General features: G+C 49.5%; 2 protein-coding genes across 3 annotated transcripts in view; both read left to right on the top strand.

The window, feature by feature from the left end:
* Nucleotides 1-472: 472 nt before the first annotated feature.
* AIF1L (allograft inflammatory factor 1 like) lies at nt 473-12,681 on the top strand. The gene is made up of 5 exons (XM_048325087.1): nt 473-568; nt 5,110-5,176; nt 8,157-8,198; nt 9,366-9,528; nt 11,201-12,681. The coding sequence occupies exons 1-5, from the start codon at nt 491-493 to the stop codon at nt 11,286-11,288; spliced, it is 438 nt and encodes a 145-aa protein (XP_048181044.1). The 5' UTR covers nt 473-490; the 3' UTR covers nt 11,289-12,681.
* Nucleotides 12,682-14,478: 1,797 nt separating this feature from the next.
* The window catches only part of NUP214 (nucleoporin 214), a 38,999-nt gene continuing 28,685 nt past the window's right edge, over nt 14,479-24,792 (top strand). For both annotated transcript variants that reach the window (XM_048325535.1, XM_048325534.1), the window contains exons 1-12: nt 14,479-14,583; nt 16,033-16,228; nt 16,879-17,030; nt 17,288-17,492; nt 17,975-18,045; nt 18,514-18,577; nt 18,840-18,943; nt 19,242-19,348; nt 19,496-19,562; nt 20,079-20,202; nt 22,066-22,227; nt 23,287-23,740. In XM_048325535.1, the coding sequence (XP_048181492.1) occupies nt 14,542-14,583; nt 16,033-16,228; nt 16,879-17,030; nt 17,288-17,492; nt 17,975-18,045; nt 18,514-18,577; nt 18,840-18,943; nt 19,242-19,348; nt 19,496-19,562; nt 20,079-20,202; nt 22,066-22,227; nt 23,287-23,740 (1,748 nt within the window). In that variant the 5' untranslated portion in view covers nt 14,479-14,541. The remainder of the gene's footprint in view (nt 14,584-16,032; nt 16,229-16,878; nt 17,031-17,287; nt 17,493-17,974; nt 18,046-18,513; nt 18,578-18,839; nt 18,944-19,241; nt 19,349-19,495; nt 19,563-20,078; nt 20,203-22,065; nt 22,228-23,286; nt 23,741-24,792) is intronic.

Genomic DNA, 24,792 nt, shown 5'->3' with positions numbered 1-24,792 from the left:
GGCTGAGACCGCGGGGGCGTGCGACCCTGGCCGGGACACGCAATGGCCGGGACACGCATCACCTCGGCCGTGGCTGTCCCTCGGCCCATCCCTTTTCCCGCTGCTCGCGCTCCAGGGTTTATCCAGCGCCTGGAAGCGGCTGTGCCGTACCACCCCCGTCCCTCTGCCGCCGGTACGGCCGCGGCGGTGCCGCTGCCGGGGCAGCTCCGGAGCGATCCTCGGTGTCCCGGAGCCGCGTCCGGCGGGCGGTGCGGGCAGAGGGAGCCGGTCCCTTCCCTCCTGCGGGAAGCCCAGAGGCGGCGGTGCCTCCGCCCCGTGCTTGGGCACCTCGAGCCCGCCGCGGGTGCCACGCTGCCCTCCCGGAGCAGAGCGATGCGGGCTCCGGCGCCGGGCGGGGAAAGGGTTAAGGGCGGGGGGCGGAGGGCCCGGCCCGGCCCGGCCCTGCCCGCCCCTATTTAAGGCGGCGGCGGGCACGGGGCGGCTCGGTGCGATGGCGGCTCCGCGCCGGCCGAGCGGCGGGGGGCTGCGGAGGGCCCCGCAGGACGGGCGGCTGGACGAGATCAACAAGGTGGGGCTGGGGCCGCCTCCCGACCCGACCCCCGTGAGGAGGGGGCTGCGGCGGGGCCGGGCGGGGCAAGAGGAGGAGGAGGAGGAGGGGGGCGGTGGGTGCAGGAAGAGCTGCCGACCCCTCTGCCCAAGCCCCTTTGGAGAGGGGATCCGGCCGGAGGAGGAAGCGGGGTTTCTACGGGGATCGCTTTCTGTCCCCTCCGCTCCTGGCGTTGCCCTCTCGGGCGGCTCTTTCCTCGCCGTGCACCGCACATCGGCGGGTCCGAGCGGGCTGGTAGGCGCCCGGGGGCTGGCTGCTTCCCTTTGGGAACGTGCTCCAGCAGGAATGGGGGCTATTGTTCTCCTGGAGCACTTCAACCTCCCCTCTGCTGTATTGAGCACTTCAACTTTTTCTTCCCGGAGTGAGAAGTTGCTGCTGCTTAGAGCTGACTCCAGCCTTCCTAGCTTTTCATTACAGCGGGTGAATGTGTATCCCAGGATGGCTGGACGTCCCACAAGCCCTGGGCAGGGGGAGCGGCACCTCCTGGATTAGTGCAAAGTGCACTGGGCTTTGTGCCCTTTACGCCAGGGTCAGGCAAGGTCCTCTCCCCCGAGCTTCAGGCTTGCCCCGTCCCTTCCTTGGCATGGCTGTGGGGGGCAGTTCTGTTGGCATCCCTCCCGGCTAAGAGTGGTTCTGAGGGTGAAAAGAAGGTTTTAACCTTGAAGCAAACAGTGCTGGGATTTCTAGCACTTCTAGGTGCTCCTTTAGTCAGTTGCACCTTGGTGTTACAAGTGCAGAAATCAAATTGCTGTACAAGATGAGAGCCCAGAGGAGATGGTTTCCCCTTGCCCTCACACTGACTAAGCTATGAAAAGTGCCAATATGTTCCACCAGACAGCAGTGAGACAGTAGAGGTGAAGTTTAGGTCACTGGAGAGGGAATTAAGTCATTAGAAATTACTCAACTAATTAGAAATTAGGACGTGCTGCGGAACAAGAGTGGGAAAAGAGGTGTCACGGCATAAGGTGTAGAATAAGAGTACTCAGTTAAAAAGGAGCCTTTGTAACCTGCTGCTGGAAGGCAGATACAGCACACCCTGCATCAAGAAGGTGTGTAGGTGGGTCTTACATATCTCCCCTAGACAAGATGGTGTTGACCCCTAGGCTGAGGATGAAGGACTGTGTTGTACCTACTGCTGCAGTTTCTGCTTCTCCAGAGCCATCCTCCAGCATCACTCAGGCACAAGGTGGATACACAATCCTTAAGCTGGTAGGAGCTGTAGGACTGAGTCTGGGAAGCTGTGCTTCCTGGGATGCTGCTGGTGTGCCACTGCTGTGTGCCAGGGTTTGGGGCTGTTCCTCTTCCCATGCAGGGGATAGGTTCCTGTCTCTCCCCTAAGCTGCCACCACTTCTGTTTTTTCTTTGGGTGAGGTTTGGATGATAAAAATGGAACAAGTGACTTCCCGCTGACAGAGCTGCTTGTTTGCATCCTTGCTGCCCTGTGTGCTGGCTCAGTGCTACGAGACAGGGTTTGAGCAGCTCAGAACCAAGCTGCAGATAGCATGGGTGGCAGATGCCCATGGATCCTCAGAAGCCGTTGTGCTCTGGGCAGCAACCCCCACGCTGCTCTGCTTTGCCAGCTCTATGTGGCAGTGGGGGAGTGCAGCAAACAGCCTTGCAGCTCCCTGACACAGATCTGATACAGAAACTTGGGCTGATACTGTGGCTAGAGCCAGGGAGGGGGTTTCCCGAGCACTGAAGAGCCCTAAGGCTGTAAAACAATCAAGTGCTCCTAATAAAACCTATCAGGCCGAATTCCTATCAGGCTTAATCTCATTGTCTCATCCTAACACTTAGCTCCCTCCAGCCCTGTTTTCCTGGCTGGTTTCTACTCCACAGCTCTGCTGGGATACGGGTCTGGCAGGCAGTGTACTGAGTGCACATGTGCTGCTGAAGGATAGCCGAGTCCTAGTGCTGACTTCTCTCTTCCAGCCTGAAACACTCCTCTGGGCTTCCCTCTTGGTTGTTCCCCTCTTTTCGGGCAACTCAATCACATTGTCCAGCCTCGTGCATCAAGGTGGCAGGCCTAATCCAGCACAGATTAGTTTCAACCTAGTTTTACCTTCTAATGCGCTGGGCTGCGGGGAAGGAATTCAGCCTTGCTAGAGAGCAGGTGCCTGCTTCTCCCATCCAGGGCAGGCACCAGCATCCCTCAGCCCCTTCCCAGCCCCAGCAGGCAGGGTGGCTGGCATTGAGCACTTAAACATCCCAGTGAGAGCTTGGCCTGCCAGCTGGAGTCACCTTTTTGGGGAGCAAGGAAGGATCTGGCTTTGCTCAGGTTGTTCTGCAGGTACCTGGGACTTGTGTGGCTGAGTTTATTGGCTTAGAAAAGTCTCTCAGCAGCTCAAGAAAGGCTGTTCAGGGCAGGAGCAGGGGAGAGGCTTTTAAAGCAGTTCTTATTTATAGAACATGTCCCTTAAAATGGGAACTTTAGCAAAGGGCTCTAGGAGGAACTTCAGCCACTCTGAGTTTGAGTCACAGGCCCTGGGGACTGAATTCCTGTGTGCCATTGTGAGTGTTGCCTTATCGCAGTTACAGCCCAGCTCACACACAATGTGGAGGGTGGAATGCCTTTCAAATACACGCCCTTGTTGCTTCCTTGCACCTGGAGCAAAAATGTGTTGCTGGTGGGCTATCCAGTCCCCCTCCAGTTGAAACACAAAGGAACTGAGTCCTAGTCCTGTGTGCAGTGTCACTTGTATCATGCTGCCAGGGGCTGGTGGGCTCCTGGGCACGTGTCCCTCAGCCATCAGGTATGGATGCATTCCCTTCAGTCTTCACCATTTCTGTGCTGCTTCTTGCTCTCGAGAGACACTGTGCTCTGCCCTCACGTCCCCTGTTCTGCTGGGAGGTGGAAGCTGCTTGCTGCTCCTGCAGGGCAGGAATGAAGCTGTGACCTGGTGGCCAGGAGGTGTTTTGGCCCTGTTTTGGTTTTTGGTGATGTTTGCCTTCTCCAGAGGCTATTCAGTGGCAATGGCAGTGGGTAACACTACCCTGGTCTCTGGTGACTCCTAATGCTGCTTGAGCCCAGGTCTAGAAGCTGAATTGGGCCCTTTGTGTTGGGCTGGTAAATGATACCCCTGGGTAGAAATAACTGAGATAAATGAAACTGAGTTGGCAAAGAACCGTAAAAGAAGGAACGGGGAATGTTGCTTTTCACCACAGCTCTCAATTTGAGTTGGTGACCATGGTGATGAGGGAAGTCAGTGTCACACTGCTTTGGTGGCCACGGTCTCTGGTGTCCCATCTGGAGATTCTAGGGTGGGAGGAGGGGATGGCAGTCACTTCTGCCCTAGTGGGTGTCCTGAATGAGTGTGCTTGAGATCGCTCAAAAAATGCAGCCTGTGGGCTTCCTGCAAAACCCTAGTTCAGCTGCAGATAAAAGACTTGCCATAGCAGTGGTTAGCTGGCACTGAAGGCTTGAGGGCTCCCTGAGCAGGTCCAAGCTCCCTTGTCACAGTGAGGAAGGAGGGAGCAGCTTGTGGAGTGCAGGCTTGAGGGACCCAGGAGCAGGATTAGGATGACCAACAGTGATGGGCACACAAGGCTCTTAGTGACCCCCTCCTGCCTTCCACGTGAGCATGGGGAGCAGTAGTGAGGAACTCATGCCCAGAGTAGGAAACAGCCTCAGCCCTTCATCCATTAACCCCTCAAGGGGTTTGTCCTGGACAGGCCCTGCATAAGCAGTGCAGATGTTAATGATTTCTCCACTGAAGAATGTGGTGTTGTTGCTGAACACAGATCGAGTCATTAAGCTGGGCTGGGCTGGAGCTGGGCGGTGTGAGAGGGCAGGGACAGGAGCAAGACCCTGCTGCTCACAGCTGCGGGGAGTGTTGCTGGCAGGGCACAGCAGAAGAGCTGGCTGTGCAAGTTGTGGTCTGCCCTTTTGGGTATCTGGAGGTTTTTGAGGTGGGGCTAGGGACAAGTGACTAGAAGTGACCCAGGGTTTCCTTTCCAGCCTGAGCAGTGTAGGGGGAGAAAATGGATATTCAGTATGAGAGAGTTCCTAAGCCCAAAATACCCGTCCTCTTGGGCATATGACGTTCTGCAAACTTTGCCTGCTCTATTTGCAAGCCCTCTGAGTTTATCTAAGAGTTTGAAATCTGAGATAAGAGTGCTTTTTGCAAGGACTAGGAGCCCTTGCTGGAAATAAGTGCCCAATCCACATGCTAAGTGTGCTTAAGGAGAGATGTGGGGAGCTGAAACCTTGGGTGAGCAAGATGAGGGGGTTTCATGCAGTTATTCCAAAAGCAGGTGGGGTCCAGTCCTCCTTCAAGCTGCTGGTGAGAAATCTGAGACATCAGAGGGATTCCCCTTGCGCTGGAATGTTAATGACAAGGTATGGAGGGATTCAGCCCATTTTCAACTCTCCTGATGCTGTTGCTCAGCTGTGACTCTCTGGGAATTGTGTGGGTCTTCTGGGTAATGGTGTCTTTGCAGGTGCCTTCTAGGGTGTTTTCCTTTGCTTCTTTAACCTTGGGGATATTTTTTTCCTGTTTTAGGAATTTCTCTGTGACCCAAAGTTCAGTGATGAAAAAGACCTGGAGGAGAAGTTGGCAGTGTTTAAAGGTGAGAACTAGAGGGTTTCCCTGTCCTTTGAGCCTTACTGTTTGCTCTGAACCAGATTATTTTCCTCAGCACTTGGATTTTACCGGCCTGAGATTCTCTGCCAAATACAAGTGACTGAGCTAGGATGGATGCCTTTCCCCTTGCTTGTGGGACTTGGTGAAACTCCCTGGAGAGGTGTTTTCCACACAAGCCTTTGTGCTTCTCCCACTTGCAGAGCAGGGACATGTCACCCTACAGACATCCTGCCTGACAGCTGCTGTTACTGCAAAACCTGCTGTGTGGGCAAAACCCTGGGGAGCAGCAAAGGAGGATGGTTTCTGTCTAGTTACCCAGCCAACTGACTGGCATAATGGACCATCCAATAGCTGGACTCTTTTTTTTTTTTTTTTTTTTTTTTTTTTAAATAAGTAGGAGGACTTCATTCCACAGAGCAGAAGCGTCAGCTGCTTTCTGGAGGAGTTGGGGACTTTCTCTCTCCAAAAGTTTCTTTAGTCCTTTCCCAGGCCCTTGACACCAGCACTGATATGTCTAGTCTTGGCCAAAGCCTGACCAGTGTGCCAGCAGATCTAGGGCTTAGGTTTGTGCCTTTTGGGGATAGAGAAACAGACCAAAAGCCTGGAGTCCTCTGGAGCTTGTCCCCAGACTGGTTACAGGACAAGATCTGGCAGGGTTATTCTGGTGTACCCACTTTCTTTCCAAGCAGTGGCTGAAGGCAGTTGAGAAAACATGCCTGCGTCACATTGCCCCGAGGTTTGTCCTTAGCCTGGCTCTAACCAAATAAAACCTGACCTTGCTTCCATTTCAGACATTGTCTACTATTTCCTTTTGAATTTTGGCTTTGCAATCTAGCAAGGAAGAAGCTGGCTGGCATTTTGTGATCCCTTACACCGCTGGGCACAGAGGAGCCTCCTGTGCTCCCCGATCTCTTTGTGTCGCCTTTCGTGTGGCTTTGGCTTTTGGCTGCAGCCCCACATTATTTTTTCCCATCACAATTGGGGCTCTTTAAACATTGCAACTGTAGGTCACAGGCGCAGAATTCCCTGTAACGAGAGCCTTTGGCATCTCCTCCTGCTGCCTTGTGAGTTTGTCTCCGTGGCCTGTCCAGCTCTCCAATGCCTCCTCCAGCTCCCCCAACAATCGGCTCATTGTGTGATGATGGGGGGAATATTTCTTCTCTGCAGTCCTTCCCACTGCCACCCCCCACGCCCCTCCCAGCCTGGGGGAGGCAAAGATGGAGCCCTCATGCAGTGTTTGTGTAAATGTATTTGTGGGTGAGGGACCACGCATGGTTTTTGCCCCAGTATATCCCCGCTGCTGGGGTGGGAGCGAAACTTGAATGTGTGAGCTGAGGCTGATGTAAAGCTGCCTCTGTTCTCTGTACTTTTGGCTAAGTGTCAGCTCAGAAGAAAAGAAAACATGTGCTGGGTATGGACATGGCAGAGCAGGGTTTGTGTGCCCAGGCATATGCAGGGGGGCCTGACCCCAGCCAGGGAGGTGGCACTTCATATGCACAAGGTCATTCTGGTGAGGCAGAGTGTGGGGAGAGGCAGTCCCACATCAAGCATCACTCTGGCCCCTAAGCATGTGTGTTACAGCTCCGATTTCTTCTAGGATTGGTTGCTTGATGCTTGAAGGGAGACATTTACTCCTGCCTGAAGCATGAGCAGCTTTGGTTTGTACACGGTATTTCCGTAGGTCTGTCCTGGTCAGCTCATAGCAGCAGTAATCCGTGGGCTGAGACCCAGGTGAAGACATGCCAAGCCATTCCTCTCCCTCCTGCCCATCAGCCCAGTTAACCCAACACTTTCCTTTGGAAGCACAGATCCTGGGAAGACTCTGATGTGTGAAATAACCACTCTTCCCTTTGGCTCCTTAAATTAGCCTGCCACTTCTCTGTTCATGCTCATACGCTTGCTGGTGTCCCTGGAGCAGAGGCAAAAGGTCTTTTCCATTTTCCTTCCTGGGGCAAAGGAGCAGCCTGGAAGGGCTTGGTTAATTTGAGTCCTCCGAGGCTGTTGTGGGGAGCGAGTGCTCACTGCAGGGTGATTTCTCCAGCTCAGCATGGATGGATGGTGCCAGCAGGCATCTTGCTCTTTCCATTTAGCAGAGCTGAGGTGATGGGGGGTCCCCTGCAGCGCTGGGAGCTGTAAGCTCTTGCCTGAAGAGCTTAAAGTCTAAATGGGGAACAGCTAGCAAGGGGTGGGGGGTGTGTAGGAAGCTCAGGTGTGCCTCTTCAAAGGGCAGGAACTGCACAGGACTGAATTCCTGAATTTTTTACCTCAAATCAGTGCTCTGCCTGTTACAGCATGCGAGTTTTTGTCCTGCAAAGCTAACCAGACCTTCTGGAGCATGCCTCCCCTTGAGAATGCTGGATTTGCTCAAGTCAGCAGTGTTTGACAGAAGGCTGGAAGGGCAAACAACCTGCTCCAGCATCACTGTGCCCAGGCATGTTCTTGGCTTCGCCTTCTTGATGTGGTCCTTGAGCATCTCTCCTGGCAGGTGCTGCTCTGGGAGTGAGCACAGCAATGGGAGCACTGTGGAGTCTGTCCCTCGTTATTGCAGGCAACTGCGTCATTTAATCCCCCTTCTAATCCGATCAAGCTTCATCTCGGGAGTGCTCCTGGGTTTGTTTTCCTTGCTACTCCTTCTGGGAGGCTGTTCCAGAGCTTTGTTTTTCTGGCTGGAAACCTTTTAACGCTGTTCATAGCCAGCTGATACCTTGTTCTCATGCCAGTGTTTTCCTTCAGCTTAAACGAAAAGCAGCCACAATTACAGAGCACTCAACTCTAGAGCCCTAGAGTTGAGATAATGATTCTAAAACCAGGCATCGAGATGGTCTCCCCTTCTGAACTTTGCATTCAGCAGTATATCAATCTTATCCCCAAATGCTTTATTTCATTGCTGTCAGCAGGCAGTGCTCCAAAGCCCTGTGCACCCCCTGCTCTAGAGTCCTGCTGACTTAATTCTGTGTCTCTTCCAGAGAAATACATGGAGTTTGACCTGAACAACCAAGGCGAGATTGGTGAGTGACTCTGAGGGATGCTGGGCTGGAACAGCAACAGCCTGTCTGCTGCTGAATCTGCTTCTTCCCTCTGCATTGATGGTGTTAAGGAGGAAAACTTGTGGGCTTTTCCCATGTCTAGCCTTCCTTGGATCTTGATTGCCAGCCAGGGGCTTCTTTGGCTCCCCAGCCCCTGCCTTTCAGCTTCCTCAGTCTCTCCTTGCCTATTTCAAGATCTAAGCTCTTCTCAGTGCTGTTCTCCTGAAATTCTGTTTATCTCCTCCACTTCTTCCTGCTCGAAATGCTTTTTTTTCTTCTCTCTTTTTCTCCACTGAGGCCTTCTTCTCAGTCCTCTGCTGGGAAGCTGGGAATTTGGAGCTGGGAAGCTGCAGGACTTTGACAATCCTAGGGCTTGCCTGTCTTGAGGCAGGAGCTGTATAAATCCATGAGCACTTCTGGTGCAGAGAGGCTCTTTGCTTTGCAAGGAGGGGAGCGGAGGGAAGGAAAGAACTTGGGTGTGAGTCTGGCTCAGCTGAGCAGCCCTGCTTTGGGTCCAGAAAGCACCAGTTACGTAAAGTTCCAGCCTCCTGCAGTCCTGGAGCTGACACTGAAGTGTAACCACTTGTGTACTGCGCTTTTCCAGGAGGCTGCTGCCTCGTTCCCCTCCTCCACAAGTCTTCCAGCTGAAGTGAAGCCTGTGGGGAGCTGGAAGAGGCCTGACTTAGGGCTTCCGGGAGGGAAGGGGCCCGCAGGTCTCAGCAGGCAGCAATGCAATGGGAGGAAATGGCCTGTGGCGATGGGCAGGGGCGTCTGCTCCCCACAGCTTGCTTGTCTCCAGCTTTAACCCCGGTGTTGCTTCCCTCCTCCTCATCCTTGTGATTCTTGGCACCACACTCCGAGCTAGACAGCACTGTCCCCATGTGTCTCTGGAGCACTTGGAAAGTTGTCCCTCTTCTCTGAGTGTGTGGTACTTTTATCTTGAGCTGCACAACTGGGAAGTGATGCTCTGTACCGGGCAGAGTGGCAGTGAGCTGTACTGGAAGGCTTCTTGTGGCTTTTGGCAACAGCTTAATGCTGTCAGCCACAGAGTCCGCAGGTGAGGTGGTCTCAGGTGGGAACTCATGGCTCTGTCCCTATGGTTGGTCTGTGGGGTCACCTTTGACTGCAGCAATTGCCTTGCTCTTGTAGATTTGATGTCTGTCAAAAGGATGATGGAGAAGTTGGGGGCTCCGAAGACCCACCTAGAACTGAAGAAGATGATCTCTGAGGTGACTGGAGGGGTCAGTGACACCATCTCGTACCAGGATTTTGTCAACGTGATGCTTGGGAAACGCTCTGCTGTGCTGAAACTGTGAGTGTCCCGGGATGGAGGCAGGGAGAGCAGCAGGGCACGAGCTGCTGTGTTGGGAAGCTGGGAAGCACAAGCTGTTCTGTCTGGTGGAGCTGGAGCTGTGCACACTCGGTGTTCACAGAGGGAGACGAGGCTCCTCATGCAGGGCAGTCTGCAGGGTGCCATGAGAGGGTGTATAAGCCCATGTCCAGGCTGAGCAGTGGCGAGTGCTCCCAGCAGAGCCGCCTGCTGTGTGGTAGCACAGGCTTCCTCCCATGTGCTCCACGGCAGCCATCCCCCTCCTTTCCAAGGGTGTGCAGGCATTCAGCACTGCAGGACCTCTTCCCGTCTCTTCCAGGAGGATCCTGCTGGCTTTGGGGAACACAGGCTTCCCCTGTGGATGGTGGCAGGATCTGAGTGGTGAATGATGGTCCTGCCAGCACCAGTAGTACTGGCTTCTGTTTCCCACAGGATGCTCTATCCTTGCCTGATTTTGGAGAGACGGGCAGTAGATGGAGATGGGACACATGCTTGAAACAGCTGGCTCGTGCTGGGAGAGGCTTTCTGTGGTACAGGCTGCCAGCACTAGCCTCCCACGGCCCCCTCTGCCCTCTCAACAGGGCTCTGAAAGTGCTGCTCTAACAAATGGCTTCCAAACACTTGCTTGGCTCCATCTCCATCCCATTGAAGCCTGGCGTTTCCTTTCACAGCTCAGAGGCTAGCCCTGCTTTTGTGTTTGAAACCACCATGAATAGGAGCTGATCCTCTCCATCCTCCTTACCCCTTTTTGAAGGCAGCTTTAGAAACACAGCCAGCTTTCCAGGCAGGTTGGGAGGAAGGATCTTGCACCCACTCTCACATGGTTTCTCTAAGCTGGGACGTGCTTGCTGGCAGAGTCTTCCCACTGTGTGCTGTGTCTGTGTTGGGATGCTCCTCTTCCAAGCACACGCAGACTTCTGACATCCCTGCTCCTCCTTTCTCTCTGCAGAACCAGACTGAGCCTGCAGCCTGTCCTGTATCTTCCATCCCTCCTCCCAACTGCAGCAGCTTTCACAAACAGGTCCTTTCTCTTGCTAACAGACACCCCATTGTCTGTTGGACTCTGTAGAGCAGGAGCAGAAATGTAAAACTCGTCCTAAGAGCAGTGCAGTCCTTTGATCCATCGAGGCAGCTGGCGTTCCCAGCGTAGCTGCAGTCCTCAGGGAGGAAGACAGTGCTAGTGGTTGCAAAATGCTTGAGATTCCTACAGCCAGTGCCTTGCTCCTTGTTTTTGCTCTCTCCCCTGGCTGTAACTGCTGTTGCTTGCTCAGTGTTGGCTTCTAAATGTTCTGCTCTGTGGTTATGTGCAAGGTGGGCCAGGAGTGGTATTTGCTTTTACGCATCAGGAGCACTTGGCATGCAGTGTGTGCCCGGGGGATTTCGGAAGTGGCTGTCTAAATAAAATGTGCTAATCCTCTGGGCTCTGAGAGGAAAACCAGCAGAGACTTTGGGAACCCACTCCTGGTAGCTGCTGGAAAAGCCAGCCTGGCAGCACTGCCCTCTGTTGGCTTTCCCTGCTTTGTTAATTATCGAGTGCCCTTTGTAGGGGAGCCAGATGCTCTTTTTCAGCAGATAATGCCACCCCCAATGATGGATAAAGATGCATTTGCTTTTTTTTTTTTTTTTAATTGGCAATATCTGTTGTGTTTTGCAGGGTCATGATGTTTGAAGGAAAAGCCAATGAAAGCAACCCAAAACCTTCTGGTCCACCTCCAGAGAGAGACATAGCCAGCCTCCCTTGAAGAGGACAGGCTGTAAAATGGGCACTGTTTGCTTTGCTGGCCTGTAACAGAGGTTACCTGTGCTTTGTTACTCTTTACTATGGACAGTCCTAGTTTTCAACTAACCTGCCTTAGAGGAACAGCAAGGGAAGCTGGAGACCCCCAGCTCGTGTCTTTCTGCTGCATCCCTTAGCCAACTTGATCTGTTAGACAGGAGCTGTAGCACCAAGCGTAACGTGAGACCAAAAAGAACAAAAAATATCCTGTGATTTTACTCTTTCCTCTGCCCTTCCTGCATTTCTCAGACAAGGAGCTACTTTGTTCCCAGCATACAGCTTCAGAGCTGTGCTTGTCACCACAGGTTCCTAATGGTCCTTGCTGCCAGACATGGACAAAGCCCCTGAGGGCGGCTTCATGGGTGCAAAGAAATAAGTGCCTTCTCTGCTCCATCCTTCCGTTCCTACTTTGGACTTAGTTCTTCCCCTCCTGACCTCCCCCAAATGCAAATCAGGCTCCCATGTCTGTCTGATCATAAGGGGAATGTGGGAATGTGCTTGGACACAGAGATCTGCCTTGTGCAGCCTTTTGGAGTGGGCACAGCTGCCTGCAGGGACAGCTTCTGTCTGCTCTGGGGGCTCATCCTGCAGGCAGATCTCAGGGTCCAACACCAGGCACTGCAGGTGAGGATGGTTGAAGCCACCTTGGGGACCCCCTTCCTGATAAATTTAGACTTGGGTACAACCAGGAGCATAACCTCTGAACAGGTGATTCTGTCCCATCCATGGAGTCCAGAAACAAGCTGTGATGCCTTTGCAGCCCCACAGGATGCCTGGGGCAAGTGAAACCTCCAGGTGAAAGGAAGCTGAGTGACCAAACTGAGCCCTGCCAGACCAGTTGCAGACGAGGATCTGTCCTCAGGCAGCTGCTCTGTCCCTCTGATTTTTGCAGACCTCCCTGTATGTGTTTCAGCTTGGTCCCCTGGGATTATCCATTTCCCTGATGGATAAGCCCTCAAGTCTGCAAAATAAGAACAGCTGTAAGTATGGAATATGAGCTGGGACTGTGCTATCCATGCTCTGGTTACTGTGGTGATTCTTGTTCCATACACAGTTTTTGGAATCCAGGTGTTTGCTCTTTGCCCTTTCCCTACTCTTTTCTTTAATGTTCTTGACAGCTTTTAACTTTTTTAAAATCATGGTTTAGTAAGTACATTTTTAAAAAAGAAATACAGATGATTAACTCTACTAGGCTGATTGTTCCTGCCAAAGGCTGCACTTTTAAATAATTAAAAAAACAACAAAAACATTCCCACTACTGTTTGTGTGAAAACCAAAAGTGTAATGGAGAGAAAAATTATGAGCAAAAGCAGCACCAGTCTACTTCAAGGACTGAAAATAAATCTTCTGAAGCTCCACTGTGTGTTAGTGTGTATTGTTATCTCCTCTGAAGCTTGGTCCCTGGTTCCTATGATTGGTTGCAGATTAAGGGAGCTGGTTTCCAAGTCTGTTAATATAAACCCTTAAACAGATCCTGGAGATAGGTTTGGACTGTCTTGATCTGATCTTTATCTGTAATAACTGACTGAAAGCCATGGAATTTGTGTGATGAAATGCAGAGGCCACCTCTTGAAAGCTGGTGCTTTTTTCTGACTTACTGAAAAAGAGCAGGTGCCAGTGCTTATTTTAAGGAATAACTTATTTATTGAGAGCAGACACTTGCAATGCTTCTCTTGAAGGAGGGGGTTTTTTTTATTCTCTCTGCTCTTGAAGCAATTGCCCAAGGTTCTTGTCTGATGTGAACTATCAAAAGGGGAGACCAGGTTTCCTGGGGAATGACTGGGTGCACTTTTTCCATGTTTCTCAAAAGGACAGAATTTCCCTGAGATCACAGCCCCATGTCTGCTTTCTGTAGCCTCTGGGAATGCACCTGCTTTTCTTGGCTGTGTGTATTGAAGCTATTGTTCAGTTAGAAAATAGGAAAGCATGTTACACAAGGGAAACTTGGATGTGGTTTGCCACAGTTCAGGTCACTGCCCAAAGCCATCACTACTTGTCTCTGTGGAAATCCTTGTCCTTTTTGGTCCTGGAAAAGAGCTGGAAATAGCCCTTCTCAAAGTGTCCCCGTAGGAGTCTGAGTGGGAGCTGAACCCCTCAAAACTTGAGGAGCAAGTGAAGAAATCGAGGACCTGGTGTGATCAAGTCCCCACATGCGGCTTTCGTGTGGTCCTGGAGCACAATAAGGTTATTCCAGCTCACAGCGTTTCTGTGTTTCCAGCTCAGCCACCCCCCACTGGAGCTGTACAGGGGCTGAGCCAGAGCATCCCTGCGCTCCCACTGCAGCCCATGCCAGGGGAGCAGGATTTTGCCTGAGGGAAAGGCACAAAACTGTCAGGGGAGGGTTAGGCTGGAATTAGGAAAACATTCTTCCCCCAGAGGGTGGTGGGCACTGAACAGGCTCTCCAGGAAATGAGCACGGCCGCAAGGCTGCCAGAGCTCCAGGAGTGTTTGGACAGTGCTCTCAGGGCCATGGTGGGGTTGTTGGGGCGTCCGTGCAGGGCCAGGAGTTGGATCTAATGATCCTTGAGCGTCCCTTCCAATTCGGGAGTTTCCGTGATTCCTTAGACCTGAAGCAACACTGCGTCTCTGATACGGGAAAAACATCAAAGCCCCTCACCAAGGGCTGGTGGCCGGGTCGGAGCAGCCGCCTGCCAGGCTCCACCGTGGCTTGGCAGGGACAGCCAGAGCCCATCCCCGGGGCCAGCGGGGGCTGTCCCTGCGGGGCTGCTCCAGCGGGCCGAGTCCCCTCGGGACGGAGCAGGGCACGGGCGTCCTGCGGCTTCCATCGCCTCAGAACGTGTGGGGAAATCTGGGTGAAAGCACACAGCCTTAAGCTGCGCCAGGGGAGGTTCAGGTTGGAGACTGGGAGGAATTTCTTCACAGAAAGAGTGATTAGACGTTGGAACGGGCTGCCCAGGGAGGTGGAGGAGTCACCGTCCCTGGAGGTGTTCAAGGAGCGACTGGACGTGGCAGTCAGTGCTCTGGGCTGGGTGACAAGGTGGTGTTCGGCCATAGGTTGGACTCGATGACTTCAGAGATGTTTTGCAACCTGACTCTGTGCAAAAAGGGTTTATTAAGCACAGCTGTTGTGGGGGAGGACCCGGTGGGAGGACCCGGAGCACCGAGAGCCGCGGCCAGAGCGGCCCCGCCGGAAGCGGAAGCAGCGCGGGACTCTCCCGGCGGGGCGCGGGCGGCGGGACCGCGGCCGCGGGGCCGCCATGGGGGACGACATGGACGTGATCCCCGAGCGGGAGATGAAGGTAAGGCACGGGGAGAGCGGGGGCTGTGAGGGGCAGCCCACCGGGGGGGAAGGGTTGACAGGCTGTTTAACCCGGGCCGGGGGGCCTTGGCTTGGAGCCGGAGGGGAACGGGGCTTGGAGAAGGTTCGGCCTGGGCTGCGAGAAGTGGTGGGTTCTGGGGGAGGCTTGGTTGGGACCGTGGGGCTGACAAAGTGGGGGGGTCGTGGCGGGGCTTTTTCAGACATCCTTGCAGTGTTAGTGAAACAGAATCCCAGGATGGGTCAGGCTGGAAGGGACCACAGTGGGTCATCTGGTCAAACTTCCCTGCTCGGGCCGAGTCGACCCAGAGCATATGGCACAGGATTGTGTCCAGAAGGGTCTGGAATATCTCTAGGGAGGGACACTCCACACCCTTTCTGGGCAATCTTGAGAACTTTCCAATACTCGAGGACTTTCCAGCATAGTGTGGTACAAGCCTGTGGGGTGGAAAAGGGAAGGCTGGCATGGCCTTGGTATAGAGGGGTGTTTAATGTCTGGGGAAGGAATCACAGAATGGTTTGTGTTTGAATGAACCGTAAAGCTCATCTCGTTCCAACCTCTGCCACGAGCAGGGACACCTTCCACCAGACCAGATTGCTCCAAGCCTCATCCAGCCTGGCCTCGAGCAGTTTCAGGGATGAGGGAGAGTTGTAGGAACCTTGTTTTGGAAGAAGAGTGATGCGTTTCTAAATCCTCCTGTCAGCATGCCTTGTGCTGGGAGTCTCCTGGTTTGGGGAGCAGCATGTGTGGCTGTGGGGCAGTGTGAGCTGGAGTCTTGCTGTGTGGTGCCAGCCTAGCCTGTCCTGTGTCACTCAGTGTTACTGTGAGGCTGAGTAAAAAGGGACACCGGGGAACAGATTCGTGGTGCAATTGTGGTCTTTGTGCAGCTGCTTTCTGGTCTCAGAAACAGGGTAGTTGGGCTGTTTGTTTTGCAGAAGTTTCCGAGTTCCTACATCCTCCTCAGATTGCAGGAATGTACTTATTAGTGGCAGTAATTTGGGAATAACTCAGGTGCTTGACTGGAGTTACTGGCATAATCAAGTATGTTAGCAAATGTACCTTGTAGCAACAAGATCTGTTCAGTGCTGTTCTATCTTTATTCCCTTCTCTTTTCCTCTGTGTCCCTTGGCTGGTTCTGGTGTGCTCCTGAGAAGGCCAGGTGTCCCAGGCAGATTTAGCTCCTGCAGATATTATGAACACAGGCACTGGGTACAAGAGAGATTTAACCAATGGTAAAAAAATGTGGTGTGATCTCAGTCTTTCATAGATGAGACAGAAAATGTGATGGAGTGGCCAGAGACTGCCTGGGTGTGTGGCAGGGATTTGCAGCTCTCATGGAGAGGCTTCTGCACTTGCCGTCTTAGAGAAGCCAAAGTAAACTGTTCCTCTTGGGCAGCATGTGAACAGCTCCTTCCCAACTGTCTCAAACAGGATTTTCAGTTCAGAGCACTGAAGAAGGTTCGCATCTTTGATGCTCCTGATGATCTTCCCAAAGAGCGTTCCAGCCTCCTCGCAGTGTCCAACAAATATGGGCTGGTCTTTGCTGGTGGAGGGACCAGCCTGCAGATCTTCCACACCAGGGATCTTCTCATGCAGAAACAGCTGGGAGAAGATCCCAATAAAATTGGTAAGACACACTTAAATCTCATGGTTTTGACAGTGACAGGTTTATATGGAATTTATGACATGGAGTTTTTGGCTTCTGATACATATTACAGCCTTTGTCATTCTCTGTCAGGCATCTGAATTGCCACAGTTTCTTGTGTGGGAAGGCAGGAACAAAGTTGGTAGCCATTCTTTGCTGGGTTGGTAGCCATTCTTTGAGCTCTGAGCCTGTGCATGTGTCAGGGATGTGTGTGAGTGGAGGGACAGAGTTCTCACACTGAGTTACCCACTCTGACTAAACAACTGTCCAGGAGAGGGGAAGAAACCACTGTTCCACCACCTGACTGCAAAATGGTTTTCATTCTCCTTAATAACTGTTCCACTCTGTGCATACATCAATAAAGCCAAAAATCTTACCACTTGCTATTACTCAGGTTACTGAGGAAGGAAAGTGGCGTTTTCTTTTCTTAGGAATTTGGCAACTCTCAAGATTGTATTGATAGAGATGAAGGGATTTGCTTTCATTCAGTTTTTCTACATGTTACCTTTGATAGGTGCTGTTAATGGGACTGAGGATTTTTGCATAAATTTGTTGTATTGTTTTACAAGAACAAATCTTGCTATTTAAATTTGTCCCCTTTGTTCTATCTTCCTTTCCTTTTGTGTTTTAAGAGGAGAATATTCAGAGTACTGTGGTTCCCATGAAGTTTCCTGTGCAGCACCTGGCTCTGAGCTGTGACAATCTCACCCTGTCTGTCTGTATGATGTCCAGCGAGATCAGGTCCTTCATCAGCTTTTTTGATGTCCGCACATTCCTAAATCAGGTACAGCATGTGCCAAGTGGGATTGGCTTTGGTTTGGGGTTTTTTTCCAAATAACAGCAGAGGAGAGGTGTAGCTGGAGTGGGATCTTCTGTCTCTATGAGGGTTGTCTTGTAAAGGGGTTCAGTAAATTCAAAATCTGCTTGTTTTTATCAGTCATTAATTTATAGGCAGGTTAAAACTGCTTTGAACTATGACTTCAGGAGAGTTTGGTTTTGTGCTCCGCTTTGACTGTCTTGTGTATTTGTCTTTCCTAAAAGGCAAAGCAGCAGAAACATGCTTTTGCTTGTCACAAACTGGCCAAGGACTCGGGAAGCACAGCCATGGTCAGTGACCTGAAGTGGAACCCTGCCAATCCCACCATGGTGGCCATCTGCCTGTCCGATGGCAGCATCTCTGTCCTGCAGGTCACAGACTCTGTGAAGGTCTATGCCACCCTCCCATCCTCTGCTGCTGTCACATGTGGTGAGTGGCAGCCTTAGAGGGCACTCAGAATGTTGGGCACTGAAGGACAGATGCAGATTGAGAGGTGTATAAACACAGGCTGCTTGGCTCAGGAGGAGGTCTCCTAAAATTCTTCACAAAAAGGAAGGGTTTAAACTCGGTGAGACTCAGAAAATGTGTTGCAATGGAATAACTCTTTCCCAGCTGATTGCAGCAGCTGAGTCTTGTGAGTTATCAATTATGCCCACCTGTGGTTTGCGCTGTCTCAGGCTTGACTCATTTCCAGGAAAACATGCAAATAAGCATCATCACCTGTTGGTTTTTGAGCTGTGTAGTCTTGCTTTCTCTGTGACTGGATGACTCCTTGTTTGACTCAGATTCATGATTTTTTTGCAGTGGAAAAAAATAGCAATTTTAATTTACTGCTCCTGTTTTTGTGGGGTCTTGTAACTCTCCAGGTCCTTAATGCTAATGAAATTCTCCTCTTTTTTTTTTTTGCCTAGTGTGTTGGAGCCCAAAGGGAAAACAACTGGCTGCAGGGAGGCAAAATGGCACCGTGGTGCAATATCTGCCTGTAAGTGTTGGTGGTATTAAGGCCTTATGTCTTTTCAGAAGTTTAAAATATGATGGTTTGGGTTTGTTTTTTTTTTGTTTTTTTGTTTGTTTGTTTTTTTTTTGTTTTGTTTTTGTTTTTGTTTTTTGTTTTTGTTTTTTTTTTTTTGTTTGTTTTTTTTTTTTTTTTTTTTTTCATTTGGTTGGTTGGTTCTTGCATCACAGACTGCAGAATTTGGTTAGGTGGCACATGGTGTGAGCCATGTGATGCTGCCCAAGTGACTCAATAATACTCAAGTGTCTTAGGCCAATATTTGATTTAGTTTAGGGTTTGCACTGGTCACTGAAAAGTCGAAATTTCAAAGTGGCCCATGATGAGTGTTAAAACATGGGTGAGTTGCTCTAAACCAGTTCTCTGGGCTTTCTGCAAAACTTGCAGCTGTCTTGTTTGTTGCCTTTTCTATGTATTTAAGAGTTGTTTTATTTGCAGAATCTGCAGGAGAAGAAAGTAATCCCTTGTCCTCCCTTTTATGATTCGGACAATCCCGTTAAAGGTACATCTTTTTATTACTTTTTAACTTGTTTTCTCTTTAAAAGTGTTTTATTCATTCTTCCCCCTGTTGTCTTTGGTTATAGCAGCTACATTGCACTGGTTATGTAGTTACAGTGTGATTTTCTGTGATTCTTAAGCTTGGTAGTTCAGGAGTTAGTTGCCATTTGTTTGTCATTTCCTTTTGTGTGCTGTGCACAGTTAAAATCAACAAGGAAGTACTATTATAAAGTGTTTCTGGCTGAGGTATTTGCTTTCTCTTTCAGTTTTGGATGTACTTTGGATTGGCACATATGTCTTTAGCATTGTGTATGCAGAGGCTGATGGGACCCTGGAAATGTCTCCACAAGTGGTCATTGCCATATTGCCTGTAAGTGCCAGCAGTCACAAAGACACAAGTGTCTGTTGCTTGTTCATTACAATGGCAAGTTGCTTTTCTTATTGACACTGACACCACTTAGAATCTGAGTTTGGTACTGCTGTAAATTGTGGGTTTGAGGTTGGGGAGATTGAGTGGAGGAAGTAGGATCCACCTGAAAATCCATGAGTAACCTGTTCTCTGCTGAGATCAAGTTATGACATTGTTGGTGTGCCCTGATGCTGTCAGATTTAAGGGAGATGGCTTGGTTTCTGCATGGGAAAATAAGTTATCAATGTTGATCTTACAGAAAAAGGAAGAGAAGCGACCAGAGAAGTTTGTGAATTTCATGGAGCCGTGCTACACGAGCTGCACTGAGAGACAGCATCATTACTTCCTCAATTTTGTTGAGGAATGGTGAGTGGCAGGAGTCATGGCAAGGTCTTTCCCTTGATATGCATGTCTGAATGGTCAGTGCTTTTCCATAGATTGTGTTCCTCCTTTTTGTAGACCTTGCAGTGGACTGTCATGTTAATTTTAACCTGTTTGTGTCCATGCCTACAGGGATCTAGTTCTGGCAGCTTCAGCAGCTTCCACAGAAGTCAGCATTCTTGCCAGGCAGGGAGATCAGGTAATATTTTTATTCCATTTGTGGAATATATTTTGTGTTGCATTTGTGCAAATGTACATTTTCTTTCCCTAAGTATAACCTGTATAAGACCTGGAATATAATGAGATGATGAATTTTTAAGACATCCCAAAACTAAACAAGCTTCTAAATTGTATGGAATCTTAAGATAATTCTTAGATGAGCAAGTGATGTGTGTTGTGAACCAAGTACCGGAAGTCTGTTCATGATGATTCACTTGGCAGTCTCAAAATTTGGTCAAACTCACTATAACAAAGTGATTGATGTGAGGTCATCAGTTGAAGTTAAGCATTAGAAATGTCTGACCTGACGTGCAGTTATACATGAGAAGTCACACGCAAATCTGTGAAGGACCCTGATCTTTCTGGCATTTGTTAATCTGACAAATGTAAGTAGATACTCTCTAGCTGGTGTTTCAGCTGTTGTAGGCTGGAGTGCTGAAGAAGGCTGGTCACAGGAAAGGAGCAGTCAATATAATAATAATTTTACTTTTTGCAGAACTGGGAATTGTGGGTTTTGGAGGACTCCAGCAGAGCAGAACTTCCTGTGACAGATAAAAGTGATGACACTCTGCCCGTTGGTGTTGCTGTAGATTACACCAGTAACATGCCCATCATGATCAGTAAGTCTTGTTAGTCTTTCTTGTGGAGTAGTCCAAAAATCTCAGTACATTTGATATTTTTGAGGGGCAGCCTTGTGCCCAGAGTTCTGGGAGATCATTCTGAAAGGGAGACCAACACACCTCCTGCTGTTTTTATATCAAACCCATAGCACATGGCTTTACTTGTGTGTGAAGATTCAGTGGCAAAGTGTTAAATACAGTTCTTTCCTGGAGCTTTCAGCATCCTGGGGTATGACACCAACAGACATGGCAAAGAAAGCTCCTGAGTTACATCTGTGTTCCCCAGAACTGAGATTACAGTGAGTTTAAAGGAGTCGTGTTCTAACGCTGGGGATTTCAGGCTGCTTGTGAGGTGTTCTTTATTCTTGTCACTTACGTCCTTTTGCAGAACTGTTTTATATCAAGTACATTTGCATGGATCTAAAGGAAAAGTGGGTTAGTTTCAAAGCCAGAAACAGCAAAGATCGCTGAGGTGAATGTGTAGGTTTTCATTCTGCATTAAAGCACAGGGTCTTTACTGCCTAAACCCTGCTGTGCTCTACATCTACTCAGCTGCATTATTGCTGTACCTTCTGTGCTGCCTGAAGGCTCTTCAAAGTACCTTGTCAAAGTCTGAAGCTACATCTGAGCTATTGTGTTGTATCTTAGTGAATTCTATGAATTCTTCCTTGAAGCCCAGAGACAGATTGAAATAGAGATGCCTTCAGGCAGGGTGGAAGGTACTGCAGTCAGGAGTTCCTTAGGGGCACAGGAGGGTGCCAGTTAACTGAGAACTTCACCTGAAAGAAAACCTACAGTAGGGAATTGAGGTCAAACTTTGTACTTGAATGCCAAATTGAATTTGAAGCCTTTTCTCTGTTAATCTATACAGTTACTGGATTAAGAAATCTGTCAGGACAGATTTTTTTAAGCCTGTGTTGTGCTGCCTCAGAGTTTTTAGAAAGGTTTTTTGGAGAAGCTTTTTGCTAACACTTTGTCTGTGTTCTGACACGAGTTTGGCTGCACATTAATTGGCTTTGCAGTTCACAGCAAGTGTAGGTTGCAGAGAAACCTCTTTTGTCCTGGAGCTTGTTCCCATGTGGAAACTGCCCTTCCCTAGCATGCTCTTCCTGAAGAACCAATAATAAAGAAACATGGCCATCCACTGCACTGCCTGACAAACAAAGCACCATGATTATAGCAGATTTTTCCTGCACTCTAGATGTGTTGGGTTGGGGTTTTTTGTTTAATTAAGCACAGTTAAACCTTGACAGAATGTTTTTAGAAATACGGAGAGTGTTCTGGGGCCTTTAACTGTGCTGAGAATTTTTGTACTGAAGCAGACTCACAAAGCAGCTGCATAAAACACAAGTACTTTATATCTATGGTTCAGATCACAAGAATATTTGTTTGATGTTGGCTTTCTTTAAAGTTAAAAAGCTTCCTATGTAGCAATTCCGTTTTGTAGTTTATGCATATGAATGTTAATGAGGTGGCAGGGCCCAGTGGAATGTGGGGATTGCTGAAAGGAATTGAAGGAGGGAGCAGAGTATCAGTGAGGAAAAAGGACCACTTCAAAAATCTGAAAAAGCTTGGCACAGGAATTCACAGGTGAAAGTTGGGCTTTGTCATTCAGGAGATGACATTCAATTGTCAAAATAACCCTTTTATGAAACATGAAGTCAGGAACGGAAAGGAATGCAAAAGGCAAGAGAAAGAGAGCTGAGCATTGACAAGGATGCAAGGGAACAAAGATGCAAATGAAAGCAAGAAGGGAGAAATGAAAGAAATGTTGTGTGAAGAAAGTCACATGAAGGTGGCAATTCCAGCAGGAACAGAATAGGAAGCTTTGACTGCAGGACTTATATGTGTGGTCTCTGGCAGGTGATGAGAAGATCCTTGCTCCAGCTCCAGTTCTGATCCTGCTCTCTACGGATGGTGTGCTCTGCCCGTTTTACATGATCAACCAAAACCCAGGGGTCAGGTCACTTATTGTGACCCCAGAGCCTCTGCAGCTGGTGGGGGAGAGAGTTCCAAAGTCAACAGGTAAGTGCTCCAGTGGGTTAGGGAACACTTGGATCTTTGTCATACTGATCTGCCAGTTCAGTAGTCAGACACACGTGTCACAGAAAACATATTTTTTCTTTATAATGATAGTGGAGGGCAGTTCTTGGGTGTTTTGAGCTCCCAAGACTGTTCTCTGTCTTTTGTGCATCAGTGTGAAATTATCTAGTCCTGTGCATGAAATCACAGAATCATTTAGTTTGGAAAAGACCTCTAAGATCATTGAGTCCAGTCTTTAAACCTGTTTGTTTGTGAGATCTCAAGCACTTTGCAGGCTGTGCATTTAGACTTTCCTGTGCAATCAGCCTTTGGAGAATAGGGCCAAAGCAGTTTTGGGAGGCTCTTTGCCCAGCTTTGAGCATGGCCTGCACACTTCAGAGAGGTGATGGTTTTCCTCCATAGTTTTGCCACAGGAGGTCATGATATGAACTAAGGTGTTTGGCTGCAGCAAAATCCTATTTAAACAAAATCCTATTTAAGGCTTTCCTCAGCACTGTGAAAATTGTGTTAGCAGGTGAAGAGGAGTAGTTTTGTTTGAGTTATAGATGTGTTGCCCTGTATTGTGTGATGTAGGCAGGTAAGATGATTATTTTGCTTGTTTTCATGCATGTAGGAATAATTGCAAATGCACCATTTTCTTCCCTGCGCCCAAATTTGCTTCTCCTTCCCCAGCCAGAATGCTGTTGTTTGGCAGCCTGCTTCCCTGCAGTGCTGGCTAACTTGTGTGCCAACTGCCTATTTTATTTGAGATGGCAGGAACCCCATCAAAATCAATGGAGGAAGGTGAAGCCCTTTCACAGGAAACTGCTGACAACATTAACCTGGACAGATTGTTGTAGTGATCATGACTTTGTACAGTTTCTGTATCACTTGCTGGGTTTGGGGACTGCAAGCCCAGCTCTGCCATCTCTCTTCCTCACTGTCCAGTGAGAGAAGCAGTGCTGAGCTGTCCCCATCAACTAGATTTGGCCTTGCAATACCTTCTGCCATTAGTCAGTGCAGCCAAATGAGCGTCCTCCTTTCCCATTTGTCTTTCTGCAGGAAGTACTGCCACAAGTCCAACCACTCCTCCAACTTCTCTAAAGCCTGACACAGTGCCAGGTGTTGCTCCCACTGTGCCCACCTCAAGTCAGCCTCCAGCAGGGAGTGGAGCAGCTCTTTTTTCCTTCATGCCTTCAGCTGCGAAGACTCCTGGCTCCACGGGCAGTGATCCTCCACCGTATTCCTTTGCCACCGATGCCTCCAAGCAAGCCCAGACTCCTGCTCTGACTGGAGCAGCAACATTCTCCTTCTCCTCTGCTTCTTCCAAGGCATCCATGACTCCTGCTTCTGTAGGCACCACAACAGCTACTGCCACCTCCTTTCCTTTTGGGTCCATGAACTTTAAACCAGCTGCAGACAGCTCGTCTGGGCCATCGCTCTCCACAGCACCTGCTGCACAGAAGTCATCTTTTGCACCTTCAGCTTCTTCAGTCAAAGTGAACCTCAGTGAGAAGTAAATAGATTCAGTAGTGAATGCAGGGGCTGGATACTTGTGAAATTGCTGCAGGCGTGGATAATGTATGGTAGTTCTGAAGATGGTCTCTGGCTTTTTGCCCTGACAACTGTTCCCCATGTTCCCGGGAAAGCACTGAGGAAACCCCTCTTTATCCAAGACTGTCTTGGCTGGGAAGACCCTCAGTGCTTCCCGTGCCAGAGGTTGTGTTCATGGGCATGGTACTAGTCAAGGGACAATGCCAAAAATTTAGACTGATAAGTTGCCAGAGAGTTAGGGGTTTTTTTAATCTTTGTTTCATAGGCATCAAACGATGATTCTTTGCTTTGGTTTGATGCAAATCATGGCTAAAGACTGCTGGGAAATCCCTTCCATCTGGGACTGGTTTAGTGGGGTGATGACAGCACAAGTTTCTCTGTTGAGCGTTCCTTACCCCCAGCTTGGGAGGAAGCTGGAGCCACAGCTGATGGATTGCTTTGCCACTCTGTGTTCAGCAGAGAAGGTGCCAGACCTTTTGGTTCTGTTCTTAAATGGACACTTGCTCACTGAGCACAGGATCTGGAATCTTCAAAGCTTGTTTGCACCAACTGAAAAAAACTAATATTGATTAGAAACTATGCAAAATGGGTTTGAGTGAGTGTTTTCAGATGTCATGTACTCACTCTTCCCTCCAACTCCTGAGACTTGCTCTCTATTTTTAGAAAAAGTGGTTTAAAACACAGAGCTGTGGTAATTGGAGCTCCCTTTGAAGGAGACGAACTTTCATGTAAATGCATCATAAGAAATTTCTGATGGTTCACATGATTATTTTTTAATTAGAAAAATCTTTACTACACCAGGATCTGATGGGAGCTCTTAGGGCTTTTTATATTTTGTGTATAAAGCAAATGATACGCCAGTGAATTGGCTGAATATTTAAATTGGCTGCCTCGAGGAGCTGAGTTTGCAAATGAATAGAAATTCATATTTTCTTGCAGAATTTCTGTTTGAGCCTTACTCTGAGGATGACACTGAGGGGCAGCTCAGATTTGCTGTAGTTGGAACAAAATGAT

The sequence above is a fragment of the Corvus hawaiiensis genome, chromosome 21 (assembly GCF_020740725.1).
Source record: "Corvus hawaiiensis isolate bCorHaw1 chromosome 21, bCorHaw1.pri.cur, whole genome shotgun sequence".
In the NCBI taxonomy this organism is placed as follows: domain Eukaryota; kingdom Metazoa; phylum Chordata; class Aves; order Passeriformes; family Corvidae; genus Corvus; species Corvus hawaiiensis.
Note: the sequence above shows the minus strand (reverse complement) of the source record. Positions and strands in the feature narration are given on the sequence as shown.

Coding starts and splice junctions, on each gene's coding strand:
- AIF1L (XM_048325087.1), top strand. CDS start 491: ATGGCGGCTCCGCGCCGGCCGAGCGGCGGGGGGCTGCGGAGGGCCCCG. Junction 569..5,109: donor GGCTGGACGAGATCAACAAG/GTGGGGCTGGGG, acceptor TTCCTGTTTTAG/GAATTTCTCTGTGACCCAAA. Junction 8,199..9,365: donor GAACAACCAAGGCGAGATTG/GTGAGTGACTCT, acceptor TTGCTCTTGTAG/ATTTGATGTCTGTCAAAAGG.